This window comes from Cryptomeria japonica, chromosome 5, assembly GCF_030272615.1.
Source record: "Cryptomeria japonica chromosome 5, Sugi_1.0, whole genome shotgun sequence".
Lineage (NCBI taxonomy): Eukaryota > Viridiplantae > Streptophyta > Pinopsida > Cupressales > Cupressaceae > Cryptomeria > Cryptomeria japonica.
In genome coordinates this window covers 387,466,547-387,492,875 of record NC_081409.1, presented here as the reverse complement: position 1 = coordinate 387,492,875, position 26,329 = coordinate 387,466,547, and the positions used below count along the sequence as shown (strand labels likewise).

The 26,329-nt window shown below is 37.7% G+C and overlaps 1 protein-coding gene across 2 annotated transcripts in view; it reads left to right on the top strand.

Moving 5' to 3' along the window:
* The window catches only part of LOC131066162 (T-complex protein 1 subunit beta), a 52,673-nt gene extending 26,793 nt beyond the window's left edge, over positions 1–25,880 (top strand). For both annotated transcript variants that reach the window (XM_058000860.2, XM_058000862.1), the window contains 3 exons: positions 5,142–5,627; positions 24,901–25,216; positions 25,341–25,880. In XM_058000860.2, coding sequence (XP_057856843.1) covers positions 5,142–5,627; positions 24,901–25,216; positions 25,341–25,487 — 949 coding nt within the window. In that variant the 3' untranslated portion in view covers positions 25,488–25,880. The remainder of the gene's footprint in view (positions 1–5,141; positions 5,628–24,900; positions 25,217–25,340) is intronic.
* The last annotated feature ends 449 nt before the right edge of the window (positions 25,881–26,329 follow it).

The following is a 26,329-nucleotide window of genomic DNA, read 5'->3' as shown; positions in this document are numbered from 1 at the left end:
TCATAATTGTTGTGAGCAGATGTGTGTGTCTCCGTTCATAACCTTGGTCTTGGATAGATGTGTCAGTGCCTATCCTTGGTTCCATGGGTAGATGTTTTTGTCCCTATCCTTGGATGAAAGTATAGTGACCATGGTGAGGCTAGTTCCATTGTTGCATGTCACAAGTAGATGAGTATGTCCCTACTTGTACCTTATGATGAACTACTGAACGTGGTCATCAAGTATTGTTGGTCAACTATTCCCATTTGGAGAATGATGCAAAATGGGGGGGTATTGGAAATATTGCATCATAAATTGCATAATATAATATTTTGGTAGGTTTGTTATTTAGGTTATTGTATTAGTGGTATGAATGTGTCGAGTTGTTACTCAATATATTTGGGAAAGTTGTTTTGGGAGTTGTATCTTGTAATCTTGTTCCTTAAATACTATATCATACTGGTGTTGTATTTGTTGGGATTTTCTCGGAATTTCTTTTATAGTGTAAGTCTTGTTTTTTTCTGTGTGTGCACTTTGATTTGTCATTCTGTTGCACTAGTTTTGGATTTTGTAACCTATTCAACACAATTCTAATCTTGAAATTATTTGTAATTTGTGAACATTAGGTGGACATGGTAACATTTGCATAAACTTTTTAAGGTGTTTAAAATCAGTTACAACTGTTTGTACTTATCTTATTTTGTAGCCTTTAAAGTTGTTCAAATAAGATTATAACTTGTGAGCAATATGGTTTTACAAAGAAATCGAGTAAATGAGATTTTCAATGGAGTATCCATGAAACTTATGGATCAGATTGGTATTAGAGCAGGTTTTCTTTGTTCTTTTTAGGGTTTGCTAAAACATAGGTTTGTTTATTTACTTTAATGCTTGTTAATAAGAAAGTGAAGTTTTTTCGGTTGCATAGGCCAATAGTGGGAAAAGCTCAAATGAAAGGTAATATTCATGAAATTTATGTATCAGATTGGCATTAGAGCAGGTTTTCCTTTCGTTTTTAAGGGTTTGATAAAACATTGGTTTGTTTATTTATGCTCATATTTGGCTAATAAGAAAGTGGAGGTTTTATGGTTGCATATACCAACAGTGGAAAAACCTCTTATAAACACACTAATGAATTCTGAAAGAAAACAAAGAATTAGAGAAGAAATTGCATTACTTTGTAGAAGTGGAGGAATGGTTGCACTATGGATTGGAAAGCTATGGAGACTTCCTTGTGGGAGTTGTTGAGGTTATTCAGGAAGAGTTGCAAGCTAAGGAGAACAATTGAAAATGATCCAAGAAGATGGTTAAGGATTGAGGAGAAGACAACCTGCTCCCAGGGATGCACAGTTCATGACTGAGGTAAGCACATTCTATATTCTTACTTCCAGCTAGATGAGTCACTTGGTAGCTTTGAGAAATATGTGAAAGGAATTGGGTTTATGTTGAAGCTAAAGATGAGTTATGATGGCAAGGGTCTTGGAAAGAATGGCTAAGGTATAACATATCCCATTGAGGTTGAGGGAAGGCCTAAATGAGCAAGTTTTGGACATTTTTCGTGGTAAAGAGGTTGGAGGATGTTTCAAGACAGCCCAAGCAAAGCAACTAGCCAAACAAGATGTGCTGACAAAATTGGCTGCTACCATCACATGACGTCTAATAGTAAATTGAAAATCATGTATGAAGGTGCAAGAAGATTCAATGCCACTCTCAAAATGTGATGAAAATGAGCCTAAGTGGATCAGGGAACAGTGTCCTAAGACACAAGAGAGGATGTAGTACTTGATCTATGCAAGGTGAAGGATATGCCTTCAACTGTGAGAAGAAAGGGCATAAGGCACATTAATGTTGGTAAGTCTTATCCATATGTGATCTGTGGAAAGGGTAACCATATGTGTTGTAGAAGAGATCCATGCCTAAACAGCTCGGGCACTTAACGCAGAAGGCTAGCAATAGACACCTCTCAAGGAGTTAAAGTTGAAGAAAATAAGAAGCATGACTGTTGTTGTCCAAGATGGGCAAGCACTCTTGCATTCATTGCACTATAAGTGGATATTGGCATGCTGATTATTTGAGATTCCATCTACAACATCACTTAAGGCAAAAGATCTAGTGGGTTTGCACATATGGGAAGAAAGAAGTTGTTCATACACCTAGAGAGAGAGGTGGACAATGGTAATGCCAAGTTCTCAAAATAGGAAAACATGAAGGAGAAGCAGTTATTCGAGATGTCTGTTTTTCCAACCTAAGGATGTAAAAATAGTAAGAATCCATTATTGGTTCCTTTTGGATTGAGGCAGTTGACCACTTTATGCCCAAAGTGACCTGTAGAGAGAGGGAAATGTACAGGAACCGCAAAACACGGAACAATGAGAAACGGTCACTAGCGATAGAATCAACTGCATTCAAACTCTTAACAGTTTTGATCATAGTGGAACTCGTTTGACTGTAGTCAAGCTCACTAAAGATTAAGAAGCAGTCTGTAGAAGTTGCATTTGCTTAGGACAGAGGCCTGGGTGGCAAGGTATTAAGCAGTGTTCCACGGAAACGCGTTTCCCCCTCCCAGGCCCAAGTCCCCCCGTCCCCAAAGCCCGTCCCCGCGTCCCCCCGTCTCCCTTTCCCCAACATTCGTGGAACACTGGTATTAAGAGATGGTAGCAAGCTGTTTGCCATTTCTTTGTGTGTTTAAGTCTTGCTAAGTTTACAACTTTTTGTGTGATGTATTTTGGCATTGCAATTGGGCATCATTACTCTGTTTTGGCATCATGATTATGATAGTACATGTTTGGCATCACTGTTAAAAGAGTTTTAGATATTGATGCCATAGTTATATAAAGTGATGGTTGGGTGATGCTCATGGAAAGCTCTTATAAAATTTCTTTTCAGATTTGCTGCATGCACCAAACCACAATTGCAGCAGGGTTCCCAGAGTTAACTTGGATATGACAACAGCACAATTGAGTGGGCATCTCAACTATGCTCACAAAGTCAGAAAATAGTTATTTTCAGAATGAGAAGTAGCATGACCATTGGTTGGGCAGTCTTGGAGGGTAGCATCCCACATGGAAATTGTTGTTTTGATGTGTGTAAAGCGTACATATTGGCATTTTGCACTTGCTTTTGGTGTGATATTTGAGTCTTATGACTTTGGTGTAATGTTTGAGTCTAAGAACCAAGGAAAATGGCATATTTGTGGAAAGGGATTTGTTTGTATCTTTCTTATGTGCATGCATGTTGCATTTTTTTTGTTTGATTGAAGTTGAGGTGTAAGACCTAGATGGGCAGATAATGTAAGGTAGTGTTAAGCCTTTTCTATTGCATTGATTTTGATGCAATTTGAAGACTTAAAAGAGAGAAATTTTAACCCCTTTGAAGAAGCTGAGTCTGGATCTTTCTTGTAAGATTGTTTTATCGGCTACTATGAGACCAAAAGCCTTTTAAATGGGGAATTGCAATCTAAAAATTATTGGAAAAATATATAGATATTGTTGGATTGCTGAAAGTTTGTAAATGCAATTTTGTTACAATGTCAAAACTAACCAAGTGAATTGCTCAGCTATTTAAAGTAATACTTTGATATATTCAGATTCTAAAAAAGTAACGCAATTAAATATGTCATTTTGAGTTTGTATGCAAATGTTATGACCTCTGCGAGTTGCAGGATTATAATTAGTGGTGGTTTATGCTGTGGCTGAATTCATCTTACAGGTTCAACCATGGTCGGATTTATCTTACATGTTTGACCATAGTTGAATTTGTTTTTGATGGAACAGGGCATGAGTGATGTGTTCAATTGTTGTTGAAGTCATTCTATATAGGACAAAATACAGTGAAAGAGTCATTTAAGATGTTTAATGTCTCTTCTTGCTGTCTCTTTGCATGGAACACGTTACTCTGCCTCTTGCTCAATTCATATATCCTTCGTCTTACAAAAACACCCATTGAGGGTATTTAGAGGACATATAGGTGGAAAACAAGATATCCGTGAAGGTTGAACCAGCTTTGGTTAGTTCAATCCAGAGGATTTTCTAATTGTAATCCTTTTATGATTCTAGATATTGTAGGTAGTTCGTTTCCATGGGTTCTTTGGATAATCAGAGTGTTTAGTCATGGAGTTTACTATGCCAAATGATAGGATGGTAGGAAGGTATTCTAGAGACCCTCATGAAGGGAGAAAGCTCGTGCAATTGATTTTGATAGTGCATTTGTGCTGTAGTGTTCTTCCCACATTGAGTTTCTTTAAGGTAAATCACTTGTTTTGGTCTTTGTTTCTTTCACTTGTTTATGCTTTACTTTCAAGTTTGCTAAAAATCTTTAGCACAAGTTGATAAGTTGCAGATATATTTAAAGATGATTAGCAGTTTACAAGCATAGTTTTTGTTCCTCTCAACACTTATTTGTTGGAATTGACCCCACACGAGCATACTCTTTTTTGTGGATTGTTTAAGCATTCATATGATAAAATATTTAGTAGCAAGTTTTGGAGGCTCAATTGAAAATTGCAATTGATGTCAGCATGTGGGTGGGCATCAAAACATTTGCATAAAGATTTTAAGGTTTTCGAAATCAGCTATAGTTGTTCTTATATCGTAGTTTTAAGCATTATAATTTGTTTAAATACGAATAGAATTTGTGAGCAATAAGGTTTTGAAAAGAAATTCATGTTAATATCCATGGCTTATGGATCAATACGATAGGGCATCAAAGATTTCATCATCTTGTAAAATACAAGGATTGCTTTTTTGTTTTGTATATTATAGTGTTGGAAATAGGCCATGTTTTATTTAGTAGAATTTCGTTACCTATAATTAGTCCATAAATTGTTATTCCTCTGTAGTTGGCTGTTGGAAGAAGTTGGCTAACCGTTTATTTACTTTGAGTTGCTTTCCTCATAAACACTGATTTTGATTTACTATATATGTATGTATGTGTGCTGTTGCCATGGTTTCTTTTTTCGTGAATTTTGGTATAATGTAAAATCAGAAATTGTTGAGCTGTAATTGCTATCAAGCAGCGACAGGAACACTGGATCTTTGTTAATCTTTGGATCCAGTTTTTGTTGTTATTGATTTTTTCACTGTTCGATGTGTTTATTTTTTGTTTTTTCCTATATGTGGTTGTAATCTTGTTGGTGACCAAAGAACAACGTGCATTTGATGTGGCAGGTTCATATTAGACAAAAAGATTGGTGTTGGTCAACCAAAGCGTATTGAAAATGCAAAAATTTTGGTAGCTAATACCGCTATGGATACTGACAAGATTAAAATATATGGAGCTCGTGTACGTGTAGATTCAATGGCAAAAGTTGCAGAGATAGAGGCAGCAGAGAAAGATAAAATGAGGAGGAAGGTGCAAAATATTATTGCACATGGAATCAATTGTTTTGTAAACAGACAGTTAATATATAATTTTCCTGAGGAACTTTTTGCTGATGCTGGTATAGTTGCCATTGAGCATGCCGATTTTGATGGTATTGAACGTCTGGCTCTTGTAACTGGAGGAGAAATTGCTTCAACATTTGACAATCCGGAGTCAGTTAAACTGGGGCATTGCAAACTCATTGAGGAAATCATGATTGGAGAGGACAAACTAATTCACTTTTCAGGAGTTGAGATGGGGCAAGCATGCACCATAGTCTTACGGGGAGCAAGGTCTTTAATCTTGAACATTATTCTTTGCTTTCACCCTACTGTAAATTGGATATTTCATTTTACTTTTCATTTGTTTAAATGTTACCGTTAAGCAACTTTCCACCTAATGCTGTTTCTTCAATCTCCTTGCTATTGGAAAATCTAACAGAATTTATATTTTGTGACAAGGAATATCTTGTTATCTTTCAAAACAATTGTGTGCTACTCAGTGCTGGGGAAGAAAAACAATATAGCATATCTTCCCTGTATTTACTTTATTGCTTTGATTTTTAGCTAGTTGTTTTCTTGTTTTAGTAGATTGCATGGCCTTGAGTAATTGTGGAAAATCTACCTGAATATTCTATTTATCTGCTTGACACGAGAATACAAACTAGGAATTATATGGTGTTAAAGTTTATAGGGGTCTGTAGAATATTGTTTTATTTTTTATCAGTAATAAAGATAATATTTTATTAATACAAGAAGTTCATACATAACATTGTCTGATAAAAAACAAAAACCAGGGATCAACCCCTGTTGCAGCCTGTAGATAAAGGAAACCCTGTCACATATACCACCCGATCTATAAAATACTACCTACGACCAGAGGCTATTCTGCCTATTATCTGCTACCCCACCACCCAAAAACTGTCTTTTGGCCATTGTTTCAGATTATAACTTTAACAATACCAAGTCTGACCAAAATCTTTAACAAGAAATATAAAAAAACTCAAATAAATTAAACTTTTTTTGTTCTTTTTTACCAGGGCCATTGACCCAATAGTCTTCTGGTGCAAAATTTGTATGCTTTGTTCCATTCTTTGTCTTCCGCACCATTCTCACCTCCACTTCCTCATGAATGAAATCTTTCAAGGCCTCCCAACCCACCTGCGCCTGCTCTGTTCTGGTCTCTCAGTCTGCTCCGTCATTCTAGAGAACAAAAGGTCTTAACTCCACATCATTTCCATCTTGCATGATTCCTTCTCCAAACGGTCGCCTTAGGCATCGTCCCACCACAGCTCGTGCCATCAATGAGGTCAAACCACACAACGAATGGTCTGGGACACATGCTTTTGCCACCCAAATCACATCTTCCTTTGAGCCAAACAACAAACCTCATGCAACCACCATGAAAATAATGCTGGCATTCGTCTTGTAAGGAAATTCGGACCTCAGCTACTCCTCCCCCAACGGCACCTCCATAATCTGCATGAACATGGGGTCATCAAATTTAAAGATTCCCCCAAGCATTTTTTCTGAAATCTTTCCAAAAAATGTGAGCTACTGTTTAATGGAATGAAGCAAAAAGTTCGCTTCCATGGTTGCTAGCTGTACACCATACAAACACCATTCTATCACTAGCTGGAGCTTCTTTCACACACCTCAACCTTGGAAAAGCCAAATCCCTGCCCACCTTTGGATTTAAACGGCTCCATCCAAATCTGCATTAATGATCCTTAATTCCTCCTCTTGTCGAGGGTGTACGAGATGGCCAACTTGACAATCTGTATTAGGAAAACTTGTGCCACCTCCATTTCAAATTTGATCAATCCACCACGCAGTTAATTGGAGAGAAAAATGGCGACGTACGAACTTAAATTGCATTTATAGTGCTGCATGGATCAATAACTATCAATTTGCCTAAATGATGGAGATCGTGGTGATTCTTCCACCTGCCAACTCTTGAATAGTGTCGTACTCCATCAGACCATTAAGACTCGTGCTCACTCAAGCCATCCCACCACCTCGCAATTTGGTCATTAAGATCACACCTTTGATTTGATAATTGATCTGATTCAGCATTTCCCTCCCTTCAGACATGCGAGATTTTAAGTTTTTTGCCCAATAATAGAAATAATTTTATTAATTTTCCAACATTGGGAGACACACTTAGCTATTGCCTCCATAACTATTTTTGAATCTCCTTTTAAATGTAGCTTAGTGACTCAGAGTCTGTCTGCTAGGGAGGTGGCAAGCGACGCAGTGTGTGCCTCCGCTTTGTTATTGGTTCCATTCAGCAGTTGTTGTGCTCCCCTTGCCAAAACCATCCCTTTATCATTCTTGCAATACATCTTGCACCCGAAACACCAGGATTCCCTCTTGATGCACCACCAAAATCTCCCTTTGCCAAAACCATCCCTTTATCATTCTTGCAACTTGCACCCGAGACACCAGGATTCCCTCTTGATGCACCATCAAAATTGATTTTTATCCATCCCATTTCCAGTTTTTCCCATGTTTCACTGCTCTGTGAACCTTGAGTTGGATTAATCCTACCAGGCCCATTAACTGGCCGTCTGTAGAATATTGTTAAGTTGATGCATATTTTCTAGAAAGGAATTAAAGCTTTGAGACCACACAAACCTTCATGGTGCATGCCATTTTTCATAATTTTTTTCTTTTTTAACTGTCCTCCAAAAGTCCCCCAAAACCTTCAAAAATACTCGACTTTCATGCTTTTAAAAATGTGTAAGCATTTTTAATATTTTTTTTCTTGATTTTGGTCTATCCACCAAGACTTATTGAGTTAGGCGGGTTTGGTAGAATCAGTAAATATTTGGGTCATTAGTCCCCAGGCATTTGTTGAAGGTGCATTGTATTGATCCAAACCCTGAGTCTTGTATCAACATATCTAATTATTTGCACAATGGGTGAGATTGAGGAGCAATTTTCTTTGCAAACAAAAATTCAAATATACCAGTGTATAAAACTTTACAGTTAACAGATTTCTACAGTATTTTCTAATATAAGAACCAGATTTTACATACTCAGTTCAATCTTCAGATTACTATAATGACTTGGAAAACTTGATACATAAAATATCACTCTCACAGAAATAATCAGTTACTTGATTCATATCATTAGTTTGACTTACATAAAGTCTTATAGTGAATGGACCTTACTGCTTGCAAATACTAGAGTATACAAAACCAAACTCAGAAATACATATAGGATATCTGTACAGATTCATACTGTTTTTCCTAAATTCTAGGTGCCGTGTCTCTGTTCACTTAACGATAGCAGATGGAAGCTTGCATTTAGAGGCGCAAGCTCTTATAGACGAATAAGCTGAGGTCTGTTGCGATTCTGGGAGTGGCAATCTCCAATGAACTTAACTTTATTCAAGTCCTATGTTCAGATTGACGCCTGCGTGAGATACGAGTGTGCTCCAATCTTCATTATTTTCCCCTTGCACTGAATGCCCAGTAGTTGTGCCACTTGTCTGTGTTCGTGAAGTTTAATCTGCTCCTTTATATGTGCTGTTTAGCTGTTAATGTGGCAGGATTACTGACAGGATTATGGCTTGTGTTTAGAGGTGCAAGCCTGGTCTTTGATTTGCACCTTACCACACCTTTCACCGCCCTGCTAATAAGAAGAATTAAGATGTCGCCTGACTGAATAGTGCAGAAACAAACAAACAACTACTGAGTAGGGGTTCCATTCTACCCAGGCCTGCCTACTGGAGTTTTTGTTCCAGGAAGCACTGATCTCGTCAAATATGATCTCAAACTCATAACATACGATGCACCTTCAATGTCTTCGACCTGTATTTATACAAAGCATCTCCTTATGTTGGCTCAGCAAGGCAGTTATTTTAGCCACCTTCAAGTTGGCCCAGATTGACATTCAAATTATTTAATAATTGCCACTTATTAATAATTCATATTATTTATTTATTAATTTAAAGACGAGCAAAAATTAAAAAGGGTTTTAGATAACACTGCTAGGCTGGTAGACTCAGGCTTAAGTTGGGCTCATCTCGAAATTTTTAAAAAAGAATTAAGATTCAAATGGCAAAGTGAATGCTTAAGTTTTCAAAATTTAAAATTTGAAATACAAAAATTGAAAAAAATATGCACTTTACAAATATGAATAATTGAAATTTCTCATCTCACAATATATCAACTATCATCATCAAGAATTGTTTGCTTGAGACTCTTTACTTTGAACATTAATTACTATTATCTGTAGTGTTTCTAGCACCTTAGTCATCTTCTCTAGCAAAATGAAGTAATTGGCATATCTAGTTTTCAAACTTTTGAGTAATTATTTTTATGAAAAAACCTTGAAGAGAGTGAGTTGTGGTGTGTGCAAATGAACACTTGTGTATCTCTAGCTTTTGACACCACTATTTGACCAAATTTATCTTCCCTATGTCTTTCACTGCATGAATACACTATAGGGTAAAAACATTTGCTTGTAAGCGCACTTCACCATCATTGCAACTAATTTACAAATATGTGTCACCACTTGTACAACATTTGAGTCATCAAAATCCTTTATGGCCTGTTTCAAAATTTGATATTGAAACACAACATTCTTGTGCCTTCTTAAGTACTCAGTAGATCGTAGAAAATTAAAGTTAACCACACTTGTCACTGTGATTTAAATAAGTAGTTGATGTCTAATATCTATCCACCCATTCGTGGTATTCATGATAATTGAGCAGCTTGTTGTTAGGTGGGTTTGCCTTACATACTCTACCAACAAACTCATGTTTGAATACTATCACTCAAAGAGGGTGATGCATTGTCTATGTTCACCAAGGGTTGCATGACAAACTTATGTCATTTGTCTTTTTCAACAGTTTCTTGAAATAAGGAGAATGTGTCACATGAAGTGGGATGACATGGACATAAAAATATTGGGCAACTAAATCAACTGCCTTTTCCTGTGATTGCACGTTCAACATCCCAACAATTGTGCCTTGCCTATCAGCAGCTTTCCTCTTTCCTTTGATAGAAACCTTAACAACCATAGATGGCATAGCAAATTGTATGGATTCAATTGGAATACCCTTAGATCTTGACACACTCTACGTAAGCAACCTAGAAATTTTGACCTTCTCAGCTAGGTTTACTTTCCACAAATCCAAATGCAATGCCAAGAGATGCATAAAAGATGATTGGAGACACATAAAAGATGATTGGAGACCATAGTGTAGACCCCTTAGAAGGATTTATTGCACACATTTACGAATTCATTCTAGTTTTCCAATATGCATGTGCAAATTCAAGCTAATCCCTTAAACATATGTGCAATGTTTAATCTTTGAACAAATTCTTAATGCAAATTTACAGATGCATAAACCAACTTCTTTCTAAGAAAATTATGCAATTATCCAGAAGCAGGTTCCAATTTTTTATTCCAGCAAACTATGCATCATCATCTACGTGCATGATTTACATTTCATCCTACAAACTATGCATCATCATCTACGTGCATGATTTACATTTCATCCTACAAACTATGCAACATCTTGATGCATGTTCTATTTACATTGTAATAAAATATGTAATATTCAGATGCATGTTCTAATTTTCATTCTAACAAACTATGACCCATTCAGAGCATGTTGTAATTTTTCCTTCTAACAAAATATGCAATATTCAAATTTTCATTACAATAAACTATGCATATATAGATTTGAGTATGACCTTTTGCAACATGCATATACGAATTTCAATATAATATACCTATGCAAATGAGTCTATGTAAGTTCATTTGGTAATTCTTAATCCAATGAATATATTCAGATTCATGTAACATTTCTATGCAATTAATATGTAGATTCTTATTCAAAGCGATAAGCTAACACCACCTTTCCAATTCCTAATTTCTGCAACTATTATCTGTAGTTTGAAATCATGGTCGTTGCCAAAAAAACTGATAAACCATGGCAATTTTAAAAAATACTCAAATTCCTTTGAAAAACATTAATTTTTTGCAAAATAAAGTTACTAAATGTATCCAATTATTCTTTCAAACATTGGGGAAGTGTTTTCCATTAGATTTATATAAAAAGAGAGTACAATATTGCATGGTCATGTGAATACAAGGGCCAACCGATAATTTTGATATGTATTATTAATTATGTTGAAAGAAGTAAAACTACAATGGGAGTAAGGAGTGGAGTGTAATGGTGTGAGTGTGTTAACAAATACTATACAAAAGCATACAAAATAATAAAAATGCAAAACAAATAAAATGTATGTTAGACACTGAAAACTTCAATAACAAGTATAAAATTATTGTATTTGTGTGTACATGGTTATTTTCATTTTATTACATTGAATAAAATAATTTTAACAAAACGAAATAAAATAGTAAATAGCTATTCACTTTGTAAATAAAATAGTAGATAGTACCTTTTTTTGTTTATATAACTTAGTTGTATGGTCTAGGAACTGTAAATAAAAAGGGCAAAGGCCCTGAAGTCTTTCTGTATCCACTGTAAATCATCTTTACTAGATAATAAAAAAAACCCACATAAAGCTGTATACAAAAAGGCTGAAACCCAAGCCTGTTTACCTCTAAATTGGATTCAAAGCCAAACAAATACATAAGAATCTTATGGTGAATGTTGTTATTTGTTCAACCACACAAACCCATCAATCGCTTACAATCTAAGCACTTGTGACAAATGCAATCAGGCAAGATACATTTTTTCAACAACCTGGGAATTGTTTTGACGCACAAAAGATTATGATTACAATAAATGAATCCTTGTATAAACCCTAGAGGAAGATTAAGTGTCCCCATCATAATGTATGTGATGCCATGAGTTATTATTAGCCGAATCTAATATAAGGAAAAACCACTCCCAAGTTTAGCTCAAGTGAATAAAGTAACGAGGATCTAATTAGGTGATTATCCTAATTACTCTAACACCCCCCCCTTAAGATTAGCTCATGGAGAAACTAAAGAGCTAATGATGAATGCAAGCATGAATCGGGTCCAACGACCATGTACAGACCAATGCAAACTCTCACACTCAGAGAAAAGGAGAAAAAACCCTTCTCCAAAAGAGACAAAAAGAAAGAGAAAAGAGTATGTGCGACAAGAACGAAAAATCCTATTTGCCCACCCCACCCCCCGATCTAATTAGATAATTTATTAGGTGATTATCCTAATTACTCACACCTGTTGGTGTTGGAAATAAGCCACACCCGGACCGACGATGGACTGGTCCAAGAGGGGCCAGTAGCTCAGTGGTAGAGCACTCCAGCAGCGTATGGAAGGTCCTAGGTTCGAGTTCTAGCTGGTCCACGTCTCAACATGGTATCAGGTCCAGGTCCAGGTTAGGAGCCCCAAGCACACGAGATGTGTGGCTTAAGGGGGGGTGTTGGTGTTGGAAATAAGCCACACCCGGACCGACGATGGACTGGTCCAAGAGGGGCCAGTAGTTCAGTGGTAGAGCACTCCAGCAGCGTATGAAAGGTCCTAGGTTCGAGTCCTAGCTGGTCCATGTCTCAACAACCCCCCCCCTCCCCTTCCCCTCTCCTTAAGATTAACTCAGGGAGAAACTAAAGAGCTAATGATGAATACAAGCATGAATCGGTTCCAATGACAAGTCCTGATTAGGTAGCCATGTACGAACCAATGCAAACTCTCACACTTAGAGAAAAGAAGAAAAACCATGTGGGAAAAAACCCTTCTCCAAAAGAGATAAAAAGAAAGAGAAAAGAGTACGTGCGACAAGAAGGAAAAATCCTATTTGCCCCCCGTCCCCCAAGTACTGAATCAGTCACATAAGTAGAATCAAAATTTCCCCCATAGGAAAGAAGAGAAGAGACAATGTATCCCCCCCATAAGAGAGAAGCTCCAATGCCGATGGTGAATGCTCGAAGATGAATGGTGATGATGATTCAAGAGCTGCAAAAACTATGTTCCTCCTCTTAGGAAGAAACAAATCCAATGGCCAAGGTAGAAGCAACTTCATGGAAGGAGATGGGAGGGTGGGCCTCATTTGTGCCATGGAAGATTGCTCAACTATCCACATGTTTGAATCAAAACATGCCAAATCAACTGAAGCAAATCCAAACAACTGTGAAGATACTTGAAGAACAACCTCGGAAGGCATTAATGAAGATGAGATGATAGGAATGTTGAAGCTGCCATCAAAGAGGAAGTGAAGATCCTTAAACATGTCACCAATGTCTAGAGTGTGTGATATAACAAATAACCTTGCAATATTTGGCAAGTACTCATCGCACAATGTTGAAATGGAAGGGAACAAAGGTCTTGCTTAACTGAACTGATCTTTGAAGAAGTAGGAGGTGGTGGAGACACAACAGAAGTCTCAGGAACCACGGTGGATGATGGAAGCACACAGGTTCTAGTGACCAAACCTCTCCTTAGATAGATGATCCACTCTAGATACATGAGAGTGAGGACCAGTCAATAGAATTGAAAGCTTGAGGAGCAAAATGGGAGAACTCATATAAGCTGTAATGTCCCCTTTTTGTGATTACCCAAGAATTTATCCACAAGGATAATTAACAATGCTATTATTTGTTCTGTATAATAAGTCTGGGTTTGATCTGTTATGTGCCTGGTTTCAGTTTGTACTTTCGGATCTCGATTGATGTTTCCTTCAATTGATTGCTGGATATGTGTTTCCAATCTGATTGTTGAGTGCTGCTCTCTTGGATGAGTGCTATGGTTCGATCTTTATTTGATTGCCGAAGATTCTTTTCTCTCTTATGCGAGTTGATTTTAATTGTATTGATTTCCTTCCTCCTTAAATGATTTCCTTTTATTTATTCTCACTTCTGCATTTTATAAACTCAGTCGCTGCCTTTTTCTGACTCTGTTCAGATATTCGATTCTTTGCTGCTTATTGTTTCGTTTATTAATTTATTGATGCTCAGAATTCTCATTCTTCCATTTCCTGTGACCCCTTCCTAATTGGATTTCATTGCCTCTTTATATCCCACAAGGTGTGGGAGTCACAACCCCACTTCCCAAGGGGTACGACCTTTTATCTAGGGGGGTTTATTAGTTAGTGCCGGTGATTATTTACCTGGGTTGGCCCCTCCTTAATCACTCATTTGCAATATTCAGCTCGGGTGTGTATATATTTTATTTATATTTTGTTTTATTTTATATTGTCTTTCCCTCCTTAGGTCGGCCTCGTGCATTTATAAATTCGCTTATATGTGATTATACAAAGTACCAACTATGGTTTTTGAATGCTGCGACTAGGGTTTAAGACAGGGCATGACATAATCAAGATGCATGATCAGCACAACCAACTGCAATAAGCTCTCTACTATGTAGATATCTGATGAGCACTGAATCAGGTGTGAGCTCTTCTGTCTTACCTTGCCCAGTGTGAGTAATTTGGTAGATGGAAATGAGTTTCAAGATAATGAAGGGACACAAAGGACATCATTGAATGCACCATTATCAACCTCTATAGACCCTTGTCCTTTAACATTCATATAATTGTTACGACCCATCAAAATATGTGGTAAAGTACAATGCTTGAAAGAAGAGAACATACCCACGGATGAAGCCATGTGATGAGAGGCTCTTGAATCAAGAAGCCACCTGTTGGATTGAAGATATGATGATGCAAAACAAGCATGGCCTTTCATCTTGTCTTTGCCACATGCCTTAGAAGCTAACCTAGAAAGTGCAGGTCTTTAAGTGGTAGACGAGGATGAACTAGATGAAGGCAGCTAGTGTTAATCTAAACATGACCATAAGTGCCTAGATTGAAGCAATTTGGTCATATTAGCTTTCCAACTATGATAGTTTTGGGGTGTAAGTTTCTCAATTGAAGGCTCTGCCATTGGAATGATTTTCAGATTAGGCAAGGGCTAGGGTGGTATGAAGATTTGAAAAATGAAGATTATAGAAAAATCAACCTTTTTGCAACTTTTGAAATTGAGAAATGACAAAAGTGAGAAATGACTGCAAATGAGTTCTTTGAGTACCTGTTGTGACCATTTCACACATCGCCCCATTAAAATGGGGACCCCCCTCTTTTTTGCTCGGTTTTGCCTGTTTCTCTCTCTGCTTTTAGGGTTTTTGAGTCGTCTGGATTAGGGTCAAGCCTTAGGGTCTCCGTTTTGATGATTTTAGGCTAGAGTCCAGTCCAATTTTGAGAGATTGTTGAGCTTCCTCTCGTAGGATGCAATTTTGAAGTGGGGTAAATTCGTTAGAGGTTGAGTAGGTTGGTCTAGGTTCAGTCGGAATTTTGAATATAAGTCCAAATTTTGCCCAAGTGTTGATGATGGAATTATGGAATTTTGTCTGATTGAATGATTTTGACCAAATTTTGAAAATTTTGATAATTGATTCCGGACATTGGAAAAGTCTTATTGTTGCCTTGTCAAGTGATTAAAACTCTAAAATCATGATATTTTGGCCTAGGGAAGCAAAATCGAGCCAGGGACCAGGGCGAAAGTGATATTTTATGCATCTTGGTTATTAATTTGTTTCATTTGTCTTGTGCAGGGTCGCCAGGAGAGGCGTTTGAACGCGAATTGAAACCTTTGAAAATTTTAAATGGCGAATTTTTGGAGTTTTAGGACAAATCGCTCCTGTCCCTCAGTCAGGGACCAGGGCGAAATGTCTTGTCTGGACCATTCTGACTTCATTTTGATCAAGCTAAAATGTCAAGGACGTGATGAAAGATGGAATAAACGTGATGGAACGCCAGGACTTAGTCATTTGCGAAGAAAAGTTGAACGTTTGCCCTCAAGGACAAAGTTCGCTCCTGTCCCTCCCTGAAGGACCGGAGCTTGTTTCTCAAAATTTTACTGTCCTTGCAGGATCAAGACGAATTTTGGATTGGAAGAGATAAAGGGAGGCTTGTTCTTTCTAGTGAATATAATTTGAGGAAATTTGCAAACATGGAAATGTGCTAGGAGCAAAAATTGCTCCTGTCCCTCACTGAAGGACCGGAGCTTAAAATCCAAAATTGCCTTGCCCTTGCAACATTTGAACGATTTCGCGATTTGAGAAGAACAAAGGAAATACAGTTTATCAGTTGAATATAACTTGAAAATGTCATCATGAGGAAAATGGACTATAGAAGCAAAATCACTCCTGTCCCTCTCCCAGGGACCAGAGCAAATTTTAGTGGTAGCTCCCGTCCCTCTCTCAGGGACCAGAGCGAATTTCCTTATAAGGCAAGATTTGGGCAAAGATCAAGTAAGTTTTAACTTTGAGGCAAGCAAAGGAGGCGTAACGAACCCGTTGAAGATAATTTGGAGATTGTAAAATGCCAACTGAGGCCTATGTTGTCCTAGGCACTCCTGTCCCCCAGCCAGGGACCAGAGCGATTTTTTACTAAGGAGGATTTCTCACCAAGTTGAAAGGAATTCCATCCTAAAGATGAATGAAAGGGAGCATGACGAGTCCGTTGAAGATATTTTTAAACATTGGCAAAGTGTGATTGAGCTTACAAATGCAAATTCGCTCCTGTCCCTCAGCCAGGGACCAGGGCGAAATATTAGTTATGTTGCCTTCCTTACAAGTTTAAAATCACTCCAGACCAAGGTACGAGGAGGCAATGATGTTTTGAAGGTGCTTCAAGAGAAACGAAGTTGCAAAGATCGCCAAATATGATGAAATGCCTAAGTTCGCTCCTGTCCCTCTCCCAGGGACCAGAGCGAAATCTCTAGGTGTGCTTAAATTTTGAATATCAATCCCATTTCATACGTTCAAGAAGGATCAAGGGACCTCATTTTACACTGTGAAGGCAATTGCGAGTTGATAGGAACAAGAATGAGCCCAAGACACCAAAGATCGCTCCTGTCCTTCAGGCAAGGACCAGGGCGATATTCACTAAGTTGGCCATTTCTTTCAAAAATCACGTCAAGGCAAGGTCAAATCAAAGTTACACAAGGTTGAAATCGTCATTTGAAAGGTAACAAATGAGGAGTGAATATTTAAAAATCGCAAATTTGAGCTAGGAAATGAAGTTCGCTCCTGTCCCTCAGTCAGGGACCAGAGCGATATGGTTTGTACCCTTACCTCTCATGTTTTGGCGCCAATGAAGTTTGAATTATATTAAATGCTAAAAATCTATGAAATTTGAAATATCCAATTAAAATTAACATTTAAAAATTGCGCAAAACATTTAATTAATTATTTTTGCCTTTAAAAGATCGAATTAATTAATTACGAAGGCATTTTTAATTAATTATTAATAAAAACTAAATTGGTGCGCTTGGATTATATTTTGTAAAAGTCGGCCTCCTCTTTTTATTTAAAATTTATTTATTTGCAAAAGTCGGCCTATGGGGATTGAAGAGGTAAGCGCCTATAAAAGGGGGTGTGATATCTCATTTTAAATCATCATTTTATCATCCTTTCATATGCGATTTGGAAGACAAGGAGAAGTGCGAAATTCCATCCAAGGAGAGTGCGCATTTGGTTTGAAGTGAAGCGAATTTGCCATCAAGACGTTGAAGATCCCTAAGGTTGGCGAAGTTACTAAGGAAGGTGTTCGCTTGAGGAAGATCACGTTGAAATCTTCAAAATTCCAATTTTTGTCTAGACAAATCGCCTTATTTTGCATTTTTAGAGTTAGCTCGCAAGAGAGGTATGGCGAAGATCTCTTGTCTTAATTTTGAATTTTGATCGTCATAGTTTAAATTTTGAATTTTGAAAATTTGAAATTCCATTAGCTTAATCATTTTTAGGAAATGATAACTCAAAGACTTATCATGAAGTTTCCTAAATTTAATCTCTAATATATAGTTATACATTGCAAAATCTATTACTTATTATGAAATGTTGTGTAGGTGTTACGATGGCGACCCCGAAGGTGGGAGCATCCACCAGTCGTCCAGCTCTTATGAAAGAAGATCAAAAGAACGAAGAACTGGAGACCAAGATCATGTCTAAGTGGAGCAACATTGGAGATACTAACTTGGGCAACTTCAGTACGAAGAAGTTCCGAGAGGTCCCTTATATTGGCAAGCCATCACCTGTCGCCAGGAGGATAATTGAAAGTGGCATCATTAAGGCGGCCGGCTTCCCTCCAGCAGTCCAGTGCCATGAGTTGATGATCGAGTGTGCTCGCCATTATGATCCTCAGTCCAGAACGATCGTGTCCAAGGAGGGAGACACTTTTGCTTATCTTTCAGAGGAGGCTATAAGTGAAGCTCTTCACTTACCAGAACATAAAGATATGATTTATAAAAGCTTAGAAGGAGCCAAGTCCATGTACGAAGATGATTCAGATGCTTGCCTAAGCATCATCAACAAGAATTGGTTACTTAAGAGTCGTCCTCGCCGGAGCAAGATCCCGAACACACCACATACGATCGATTTCCAGGAGGAGTACAAAGATGTGATAACAATGCTCAACCGAGTCACAGGAGCCCCTCAAGCCTTCTATTTCGAGAAGTGGATGTTCTACTTCATCCAAGTGATAGTTCAAGGGAAAGGAACAATCCATTGGGCTAGAATGATTAGCCATTGCTTGGACGTACAGTTAAGGAGACTGAAGGCTACCAAGTCATTCCACATGAGTTCATACGTCGTATATGCCTTGATCAGGAGCTTCGAGTACGCAGGATTACATCACAGAGGAGTGATTGGAAGGGGACCCGGTGAGGTAAGAGTTTGTGATTCCTATGTTCATTTGCATCATCCTCCAGGAAGCAACTACAAGTTAGTTAATGATACTTTCACGATGAACATCACTAGGACGTTGCAAGGCGGGATTCACAATAGGCTATCACAGGATGCACAAGAGTTAGTAAAGAGGTACGGTGCTTGGTTCATCCAATTTCCGAAATTTACTTATATTAGAGTTCATGGATGTCCTTCACCTCCATACATGTTGTCGAGATACCCGACAGACAGAATAGTGTTACTTGAAGTAACTAGACAGTTGGCAGCTTATGCGAAGGCATTCAGACACAGACATGGAAATGGAGTTCTTGTACCTATCATATTAGGAAATTCAGTTGAGGTATGTCCTAATGCTATAGCCATGGATGACGCAGAGAAGGAGTTAGCTTTGTATTCATTTTCATTCTTTGCCTTGAGAGAGAGCTTTGATACACATGGATATATAGAAGAGACAGTCGGTAGGAAATATAAGCATGAGTTTCAAATAGAAGATTTTATGATGAATCTCTTAGATGATCTTTAAGTGAAAAGAAAGATGCATTCTAGATTGCCTTTGGATTTCATCAGGAAATGCAAGATTTACAGAGTGGTCGACCAAGCTCAGGATAGTGGCAGACATCTCCAATCATCCTATGATCGAGAAAGTAAAACGGTGAAGTTAGATTGGAATGAACCCGAGGTTGTGGATCTAGATGCTTTGATGGCTCCAGTCTTGTCTTGTACTCGCAGATGGGTTGATGTGTAGCATTAGAAGTTGAGAGAGCAAGGCATATCTATGACTTTCACTTTGGAAGAGAGACCAGTTGAAGGTGGGGCAAGTGTAAGTGAAGGTAATCCTAATCCCAGAAATACAAGTGAAGGCAACCTTCGAAGCGCAAGTGAAGGCAATCTCCATCCTAGAGGCTCGAAGAGGAAAGAAAGACCTGAGAAAAGGGAATCCTCCAAGAAGAAGCAAGAGGCCAACCGAGATCGTTCATCCGGCACATCTTCTCGACAGGAGAAGAGGACACTTGAGATAGAGGAGTCTATGGAATCAATGGTACAAAACGATAAAGAAGGACAGGCACCTCGAAGGTCACTAGGTGGATCTCTCCAAGATAATGAGTTGCATGAAGATAGGGAAGATAACGAAGTGACATCTCCTCCCAGAAAAGAAGAATTGCCTAAGGAGATTCAGGTTAAAGAAACAAGATCTGCCATCCCAGATTGGTTAAAGGAAAGATTAATGAAGGTAATTGTGGTCGAGGATGAGGACAATGTGATTGATTTGGAGAGTCTCGTTGGACATTCCCAGGAAGTGACAGAGAAGAGGAAGGCTACTAAGATGTCCAAGATGATTAGAGATGAGACTGGATCCAGAATATTGCAGATAGCTACACCAGCCGTGGACAAGTATGAAGTTGAGATCCTTGCAGAAGAATATGATGTAGAGACATTTGGGCTTGGTCCACTCACAGCCGAGCAAACACTAGATGATGCCACCGATTCATTTGAGGCATTGAAAGATAAGCTTAGGGAAGAAATGGAGAAAAATAGAAAGCTTGAGAGAGAGGTCGGTGCATGGAGAACATACTTTAGCCATCTCAATCAGCCTTTGAAACGTCAGGATCCAGCAAGATCACCCGTACAGGCACTTCCCCTTCAATCAATTGGTGAGGCAGAGAGAGTCAGGAGTTTAGTTCAGCTTATGAGCTCATGGATTGACAAATCCCATACAGTTGCTATTGAATTTGCAACAAGGATGATGCAGACCATTCACCGAGCTATCCAGGTTCTTGAGATCATCCACAACTTGATGATAACGGTAGCCGCTTTTGCTCATACTAAAGATGTTATCATTCCTGTCTTGCAAGTAATCAGACAAACATCAAGGAAGGTCCTGGCACAGGAAAAGATAATGGATGGAGGACCTCATAGTTTGCTTTAGTGGTCAACCTTACTCCAGATGAAGGAAGTTCTCTTCGAGGACATCAGTACTAGGTGCAATCATGTTGAGGAGGTTATCCACCCAATCCAGGACAGAGTATTTGAGGTACTACGTACCATTCTTGGCAGGAGGATCGAAGTTGAGACAGATGTGGATTTACAGAAATTGGAGGATAAAGTCAAAGTCATCTTTTGCAAGGATGCTAATGTTATCACAGATGAGCAACGGGACCGGATGTTTGCTACCATGCTCCTGATTGAGAAGACCAAGGAACTTGAACCTGAATGGGACGCTGCTCTTCTCAAGGCATTTGATCAGGTCATCCACTTAGAAGAACGAATGAAGAATCTTCCCGAGATTCCCATTGTTGAGATCGAAGGAATCGTATCTAGATTCATTGCATATGCTAAAAAGGAGCATTGGAAAGGGAATAAGATTCTAGATGAGAGGTTGTTATAGATGATGTGGCACCTTAATTGTCATTGGTCTATGTCTCCTAGATTTTTGTGCCAAATTTAATATTTGGCTATGCATTTAATGTTGTGCAATAAAAGGGGAACTTTTGTAATAAAACCCTAATTAGGGTTTAGGTGTCACAATCTTGGCCATTGATCTTCTTTTGATCTGGACCGTTCATTGTAATTGAGGATGCTATATATACCCTCATTTCTTTTCATTTTAAAGCTAGAACTAGAAAAAATTAGAGATTAAGGAGAAATTAGAGAGATTAGAAGCAAGTTGTTTTTGTAGCAAGATTGAGCTTTGAGGGAGGAATATCAAACAATTGTTGTACATGATGGCTTTGAGATCAATAAAATATTGAAGTTATGGTGTTTTATTGCAATTCTCGTGGTTATCTTCATGGTTGTTCATTTTCTTGAATCATTCTCAATCAAAGTAGTGTGTTAATTCGAAGGACAAAGTGTTGGACTTGATCTTTGGTAGGATTCGCTTTCCAAACCACTAGCTTCTTGCTGATTGTAGGAACGCCTTGCGTGGTCGACTGGAGATATTTGAATCGCTTAAACCTTCAATCGTTGTTGTATCTTGGATATGTACCTTCGTGGTAGTGTCCTTGATACTTGATGTATTGAAAAATCATTTGTTACCTTAGAAGATCGCATCAATCTCAATTGAGTTGTTAATTTATGGCAATATTGAAGTTGGTAGAATCTTGCCAAGTCTCGTCTACATGGAGTCATTCTTAGGGTTAGACTAGATTAGATCTCTTGCAAACCCTGCCCTTTGATATTTTTGAGAGCTTGTTTAATTTAGAAAATTCTTCGGAAACGTAAGGCCCCTTGATGACACAACAATCACAACGACCACTGGTGCTTATCCACACGTAGAGACCCTACTTACAAGAACATTGGAGTCACCCTAACTGATCCTTCTTGCGATATCTTCAGCAGTTAGAGACTTTATTCAAGAGAGGATAAGATGCCTTTGGGTATTTTATTTTGTGTATGATTGTGTACAAAATACACGTCAACAGTACCTGGTGCAAAATTTGGAAAAAAATGTTGCAGATTTGGGTAGAGCATAGAACCAGCTTTTCAATGCCTATTCTTTTGGAAAAAAATGAAGTCCGAATGAGCAAGATGGCCTTGGAAGCGCAAAAAATGAGATCTGACTTCAAAGGTCTGTACCAAAAAGTCAGAGCAGAATCTAGAAAAAAGAGCAGCACCACTAGATCAGGCTTGAAATTAGCTTTCCGACTATATCTCGTTTGTCAAATCTTGATCACGTGTTCATAATTTATGACCAAAAAATGATAGATAGGTCAAAATGCCAAAGGGGCGCTTGCAGGGGTGCTGAGGTGGCAATTCGTAGTGCTGATGTTAGCGGAGTATTTTGGGAATGTTCCCTATCGCCAAAAAATATACCCCCGCAGAATAAAATAAGGTCCTTGGAAAAGAGCCTGTAATATTTTGGGGAACAAAATATTCCTGTAGTAATCTGAGCATTGGAATCTTCTTAAAATCTGCTGATGTGGTGCTGATACAGGCACTTGCATGTGATTGGATAGCTGTTGACATCAGCCAATGAGGTTGCTGCTCAGCCTGTACTACAAGCGCATGTACGACCTGCAACAAAATTAATGTCTCCCTCAATTTTTTTTTTTCTGCAGAATTTTCCAAAAAATTTATGAAAAAAATATTGCGCTGTATTTTTGTTTTGTTTTGCTGCGGAGGGTGATGCCGTACGGATACGTGCGAATGTATAAAATTCCGTACAACCCTCCGTCACAATTTTTTCTGATTTTAACCTAAATCTAACATCTTGGAAAGAAATTACTTTCTTGCAATGCTTAGAGAAAAAAAAATAAAATTCTAATTTGGAATCCTCAAATTGTACTGATTGGCTCCTCAAATATGCTTCAAATTTGCTTGAATTCACTCAAATAAACATTCAAATGCTATGTGAGGAAATGGCATTGGCATTCAAATCTACTGAAAAACTGTAGATTTTCAATGTTTTTCCTGTGCTTTCCTGCTGTGTATGCTGTCATTCTATGTCCTGTGAGCAACTTCTTTTCAGAAATGCTCGCAAGTACTTGGAGCTTCAAAACTATGCTCATATCCTTCTCTTCCTCTTGAACACCTGTAATTGATTTTTCTTCTTTTCTTAAATATTTTGTAATAAAAATTGATCTTTTCTTTGTTCGAGGGCCAATTTGTCTTTGAAAGTCTTGGAAGGATCGTTGATAATGTTTGTCATAACTTTCATAATCATTGCCTGCGATTCCCACCACACATGCATACATTACATTGTAATTCCCTATTGCTGCTTTGAAAAATCATAACTAGGCGAGTTAACTGTTTTTCAGAAATGTTTGGGAGTACATGACGAAGTTTTAAAACTATGCGCCTATCCTCCTCTTCCTCTTGAACAACTTTAATTGATTTATCTTTCTTCCTTCAAACCTTGTAATCCAAAAAAATGATCCTTCTTCCTGTAAAGGCCTATTTATCTTTGCTCTTGCAAATATCCTTAATAATATTTTCTATTATAGCTTTCAAAGCCATTGCCTGCAATTCCTTTCCAGGCTTACATGCATTACATTGTAATTTCCTATCATTGCTTTGCTAAAAGCTAACTGTGCTGCCCATATTCAAACACGCGTTTCCAATTTTAATGCCTTATGCGTTGGTTTTTTCTTTTCTTTGTTTTAATTATAATTTTGCTTTATTTTTCTATTTAAATATCTTCTTTCTTGTTTCTACTTTGTTATTTTCTTTATTTTTTAATTTATTTCATGTCTTTCTAGTTAATAATAAATGAGGTTCGATATGCATATTATAAAGTTAGGCAGCTAGCAATATTTAGGAAATAATAACAACCAAGCAGGAATCAAGAAGCAAGAACAATGCCTACATGGACCAGGGCTAGGCCCTTGCTCATTTCACAACTCTGCTTACTTTTCACCCTTCCCTTTGGGTACAAGAAAACATCTTTGCTAAACAACGCATCAGTAGCACCTTCACTGCACAGCAGCATAAATAGTCTATGATCAAATAAATTTGTCGAAATGTATCAGAATCTAATCAGGCTTAATTAACTTTCAGATGCATTCCACACGGTTGCCCAATAATTTTCTAGTTAATCATCATTCAAATTAACAATAATGATGTATGATAACAAGCTAGTCAATGCTCACCTACAAATTATACTTCGACAGATTAAAATATTGTAAGAATTCGATCAATGTTTTCTGGATGTTATGGAATCTGGTCTTATGCAATGCCTCTATCACTCAAATACCCCTAAATGTTGCCTTTGAAGTTGTATGTAAAAGGTATAGGATTGTTTGATAATTTAGTTATCAAAATACAGTGAGTGGTACATTTTCCTAATCTTCCCACAGTATGGGTTATTCTATCCATGTTCTGTGATTTTGAGAGACATTTGGTTCCTTGTGATAAGTCCTGTTAGTTTGTGTATTTTCTCTACTAAGAAATGTGGGCTTAATTGATTTTGCAGTTTCCATGTTCTGGATGAGGCCGAGAGGTCTTTGCATGATGCATTATGTGTGCTTTCCCAAACTGTGCAAGACAGCAGAGTGCTTCTTGGTGGTGGTTGGCCTGAAATGCTCATGGCAAAGGAAGTGGATGAGCTTGCAAGGAGTACACCTGGAAAGAAGTCTCTTGCAATTGATTCTTTTGCACATGCGCTCAGGCAAATTCCAACCATTATAGCAGACAATGCTGGATTAGACAGTGCAGATTTAGTTGCACAGCTTCGTGCAGACCATCAGAAAGAAGACAGCAAGGCAGGGATCGATGTCATAACAGGAGCTGTAAGTTTTTGTTCTTTATTTCTCAGGCCATTTGGAAAGCAGCTATGATTTCATTCTTTCAAAAGTTAAGTACTAATATATTAGATTTAATTTCTATAGCTTTAATTGAAACTTTTGCCTGTAGATTGGAGACATGGAAAAGCTAGGAATTTCTGAGTCTTTCAAAGTAAAACAAGCTGTGCTGCTTTCAGCAACAGAGGCTGCAGAGATGATTTTGAGAGTAGATGAAGTCATTAGTTGTGCTCCTAGAAAGAGAGAGAACAGAATGTAACACCAGGAGGTCATACTAAATTGTGTTGGGTGATTCAATTAGTTATAGTAGAGAGGATAACAAGTGAATTTTTTTAGTTTGCGTCAGCAGCATGTTATTTTGTTTATATCTGTGCCATTTACTGTTCCTGGGAGCTTCTGGATGAGCCTGTTTTATCATCAAATGCTAAGCCCAGTTATAGTTACATGCTTGGTGACTACTGGTTATATTCTCTTATGGTTTGTTGATGTCACCAAAGAGTGGGTTTTTTCTTTGAGATTTTTATTTTTTATTTTTGCAGTTTATAATATTTTCACATTGTACTAGGAGCATCGGAAGGAAACCCAGAAGCTATATTTTTTGTTGGATGTTTTCTTATGCTATGATAAATTTTGGGAGGATACACTAGATTGAGTTCTGCATTTTTAACCAAATGGATTTCTGATGAATCTTTATGCAAAAGCATTCTACAGTAATCTCCGTTTGAATATGAGTTGCCTTTCATTCTGTTCAAGGAAAGAGTCGTTATCATGCTAATAATCACTGATTGAATATGATTTGTTCATGTTTCTTTTGTCTAAGAATAAAATTCAATATAATGAATATGCTCTTTTCAAGGGGCCTTAAATATTTATCTGGAATGATGTGAACACAATGACTAGTGTACTGAAATTTGATTGAATAAAGATTGCACATGGGACTCTGTCTGCAGAGTATGTGGTATTTAATATTCAGCAAGTATATGAATTTTTATACATGTTCCAAAATAAGTATATTTTTAACATTCTGTATTCTAACATTTTGAATATTGGATAAAACGATGGTTCTATAAGTTGAGGTCAAGAAATAACTACAATTTTAGG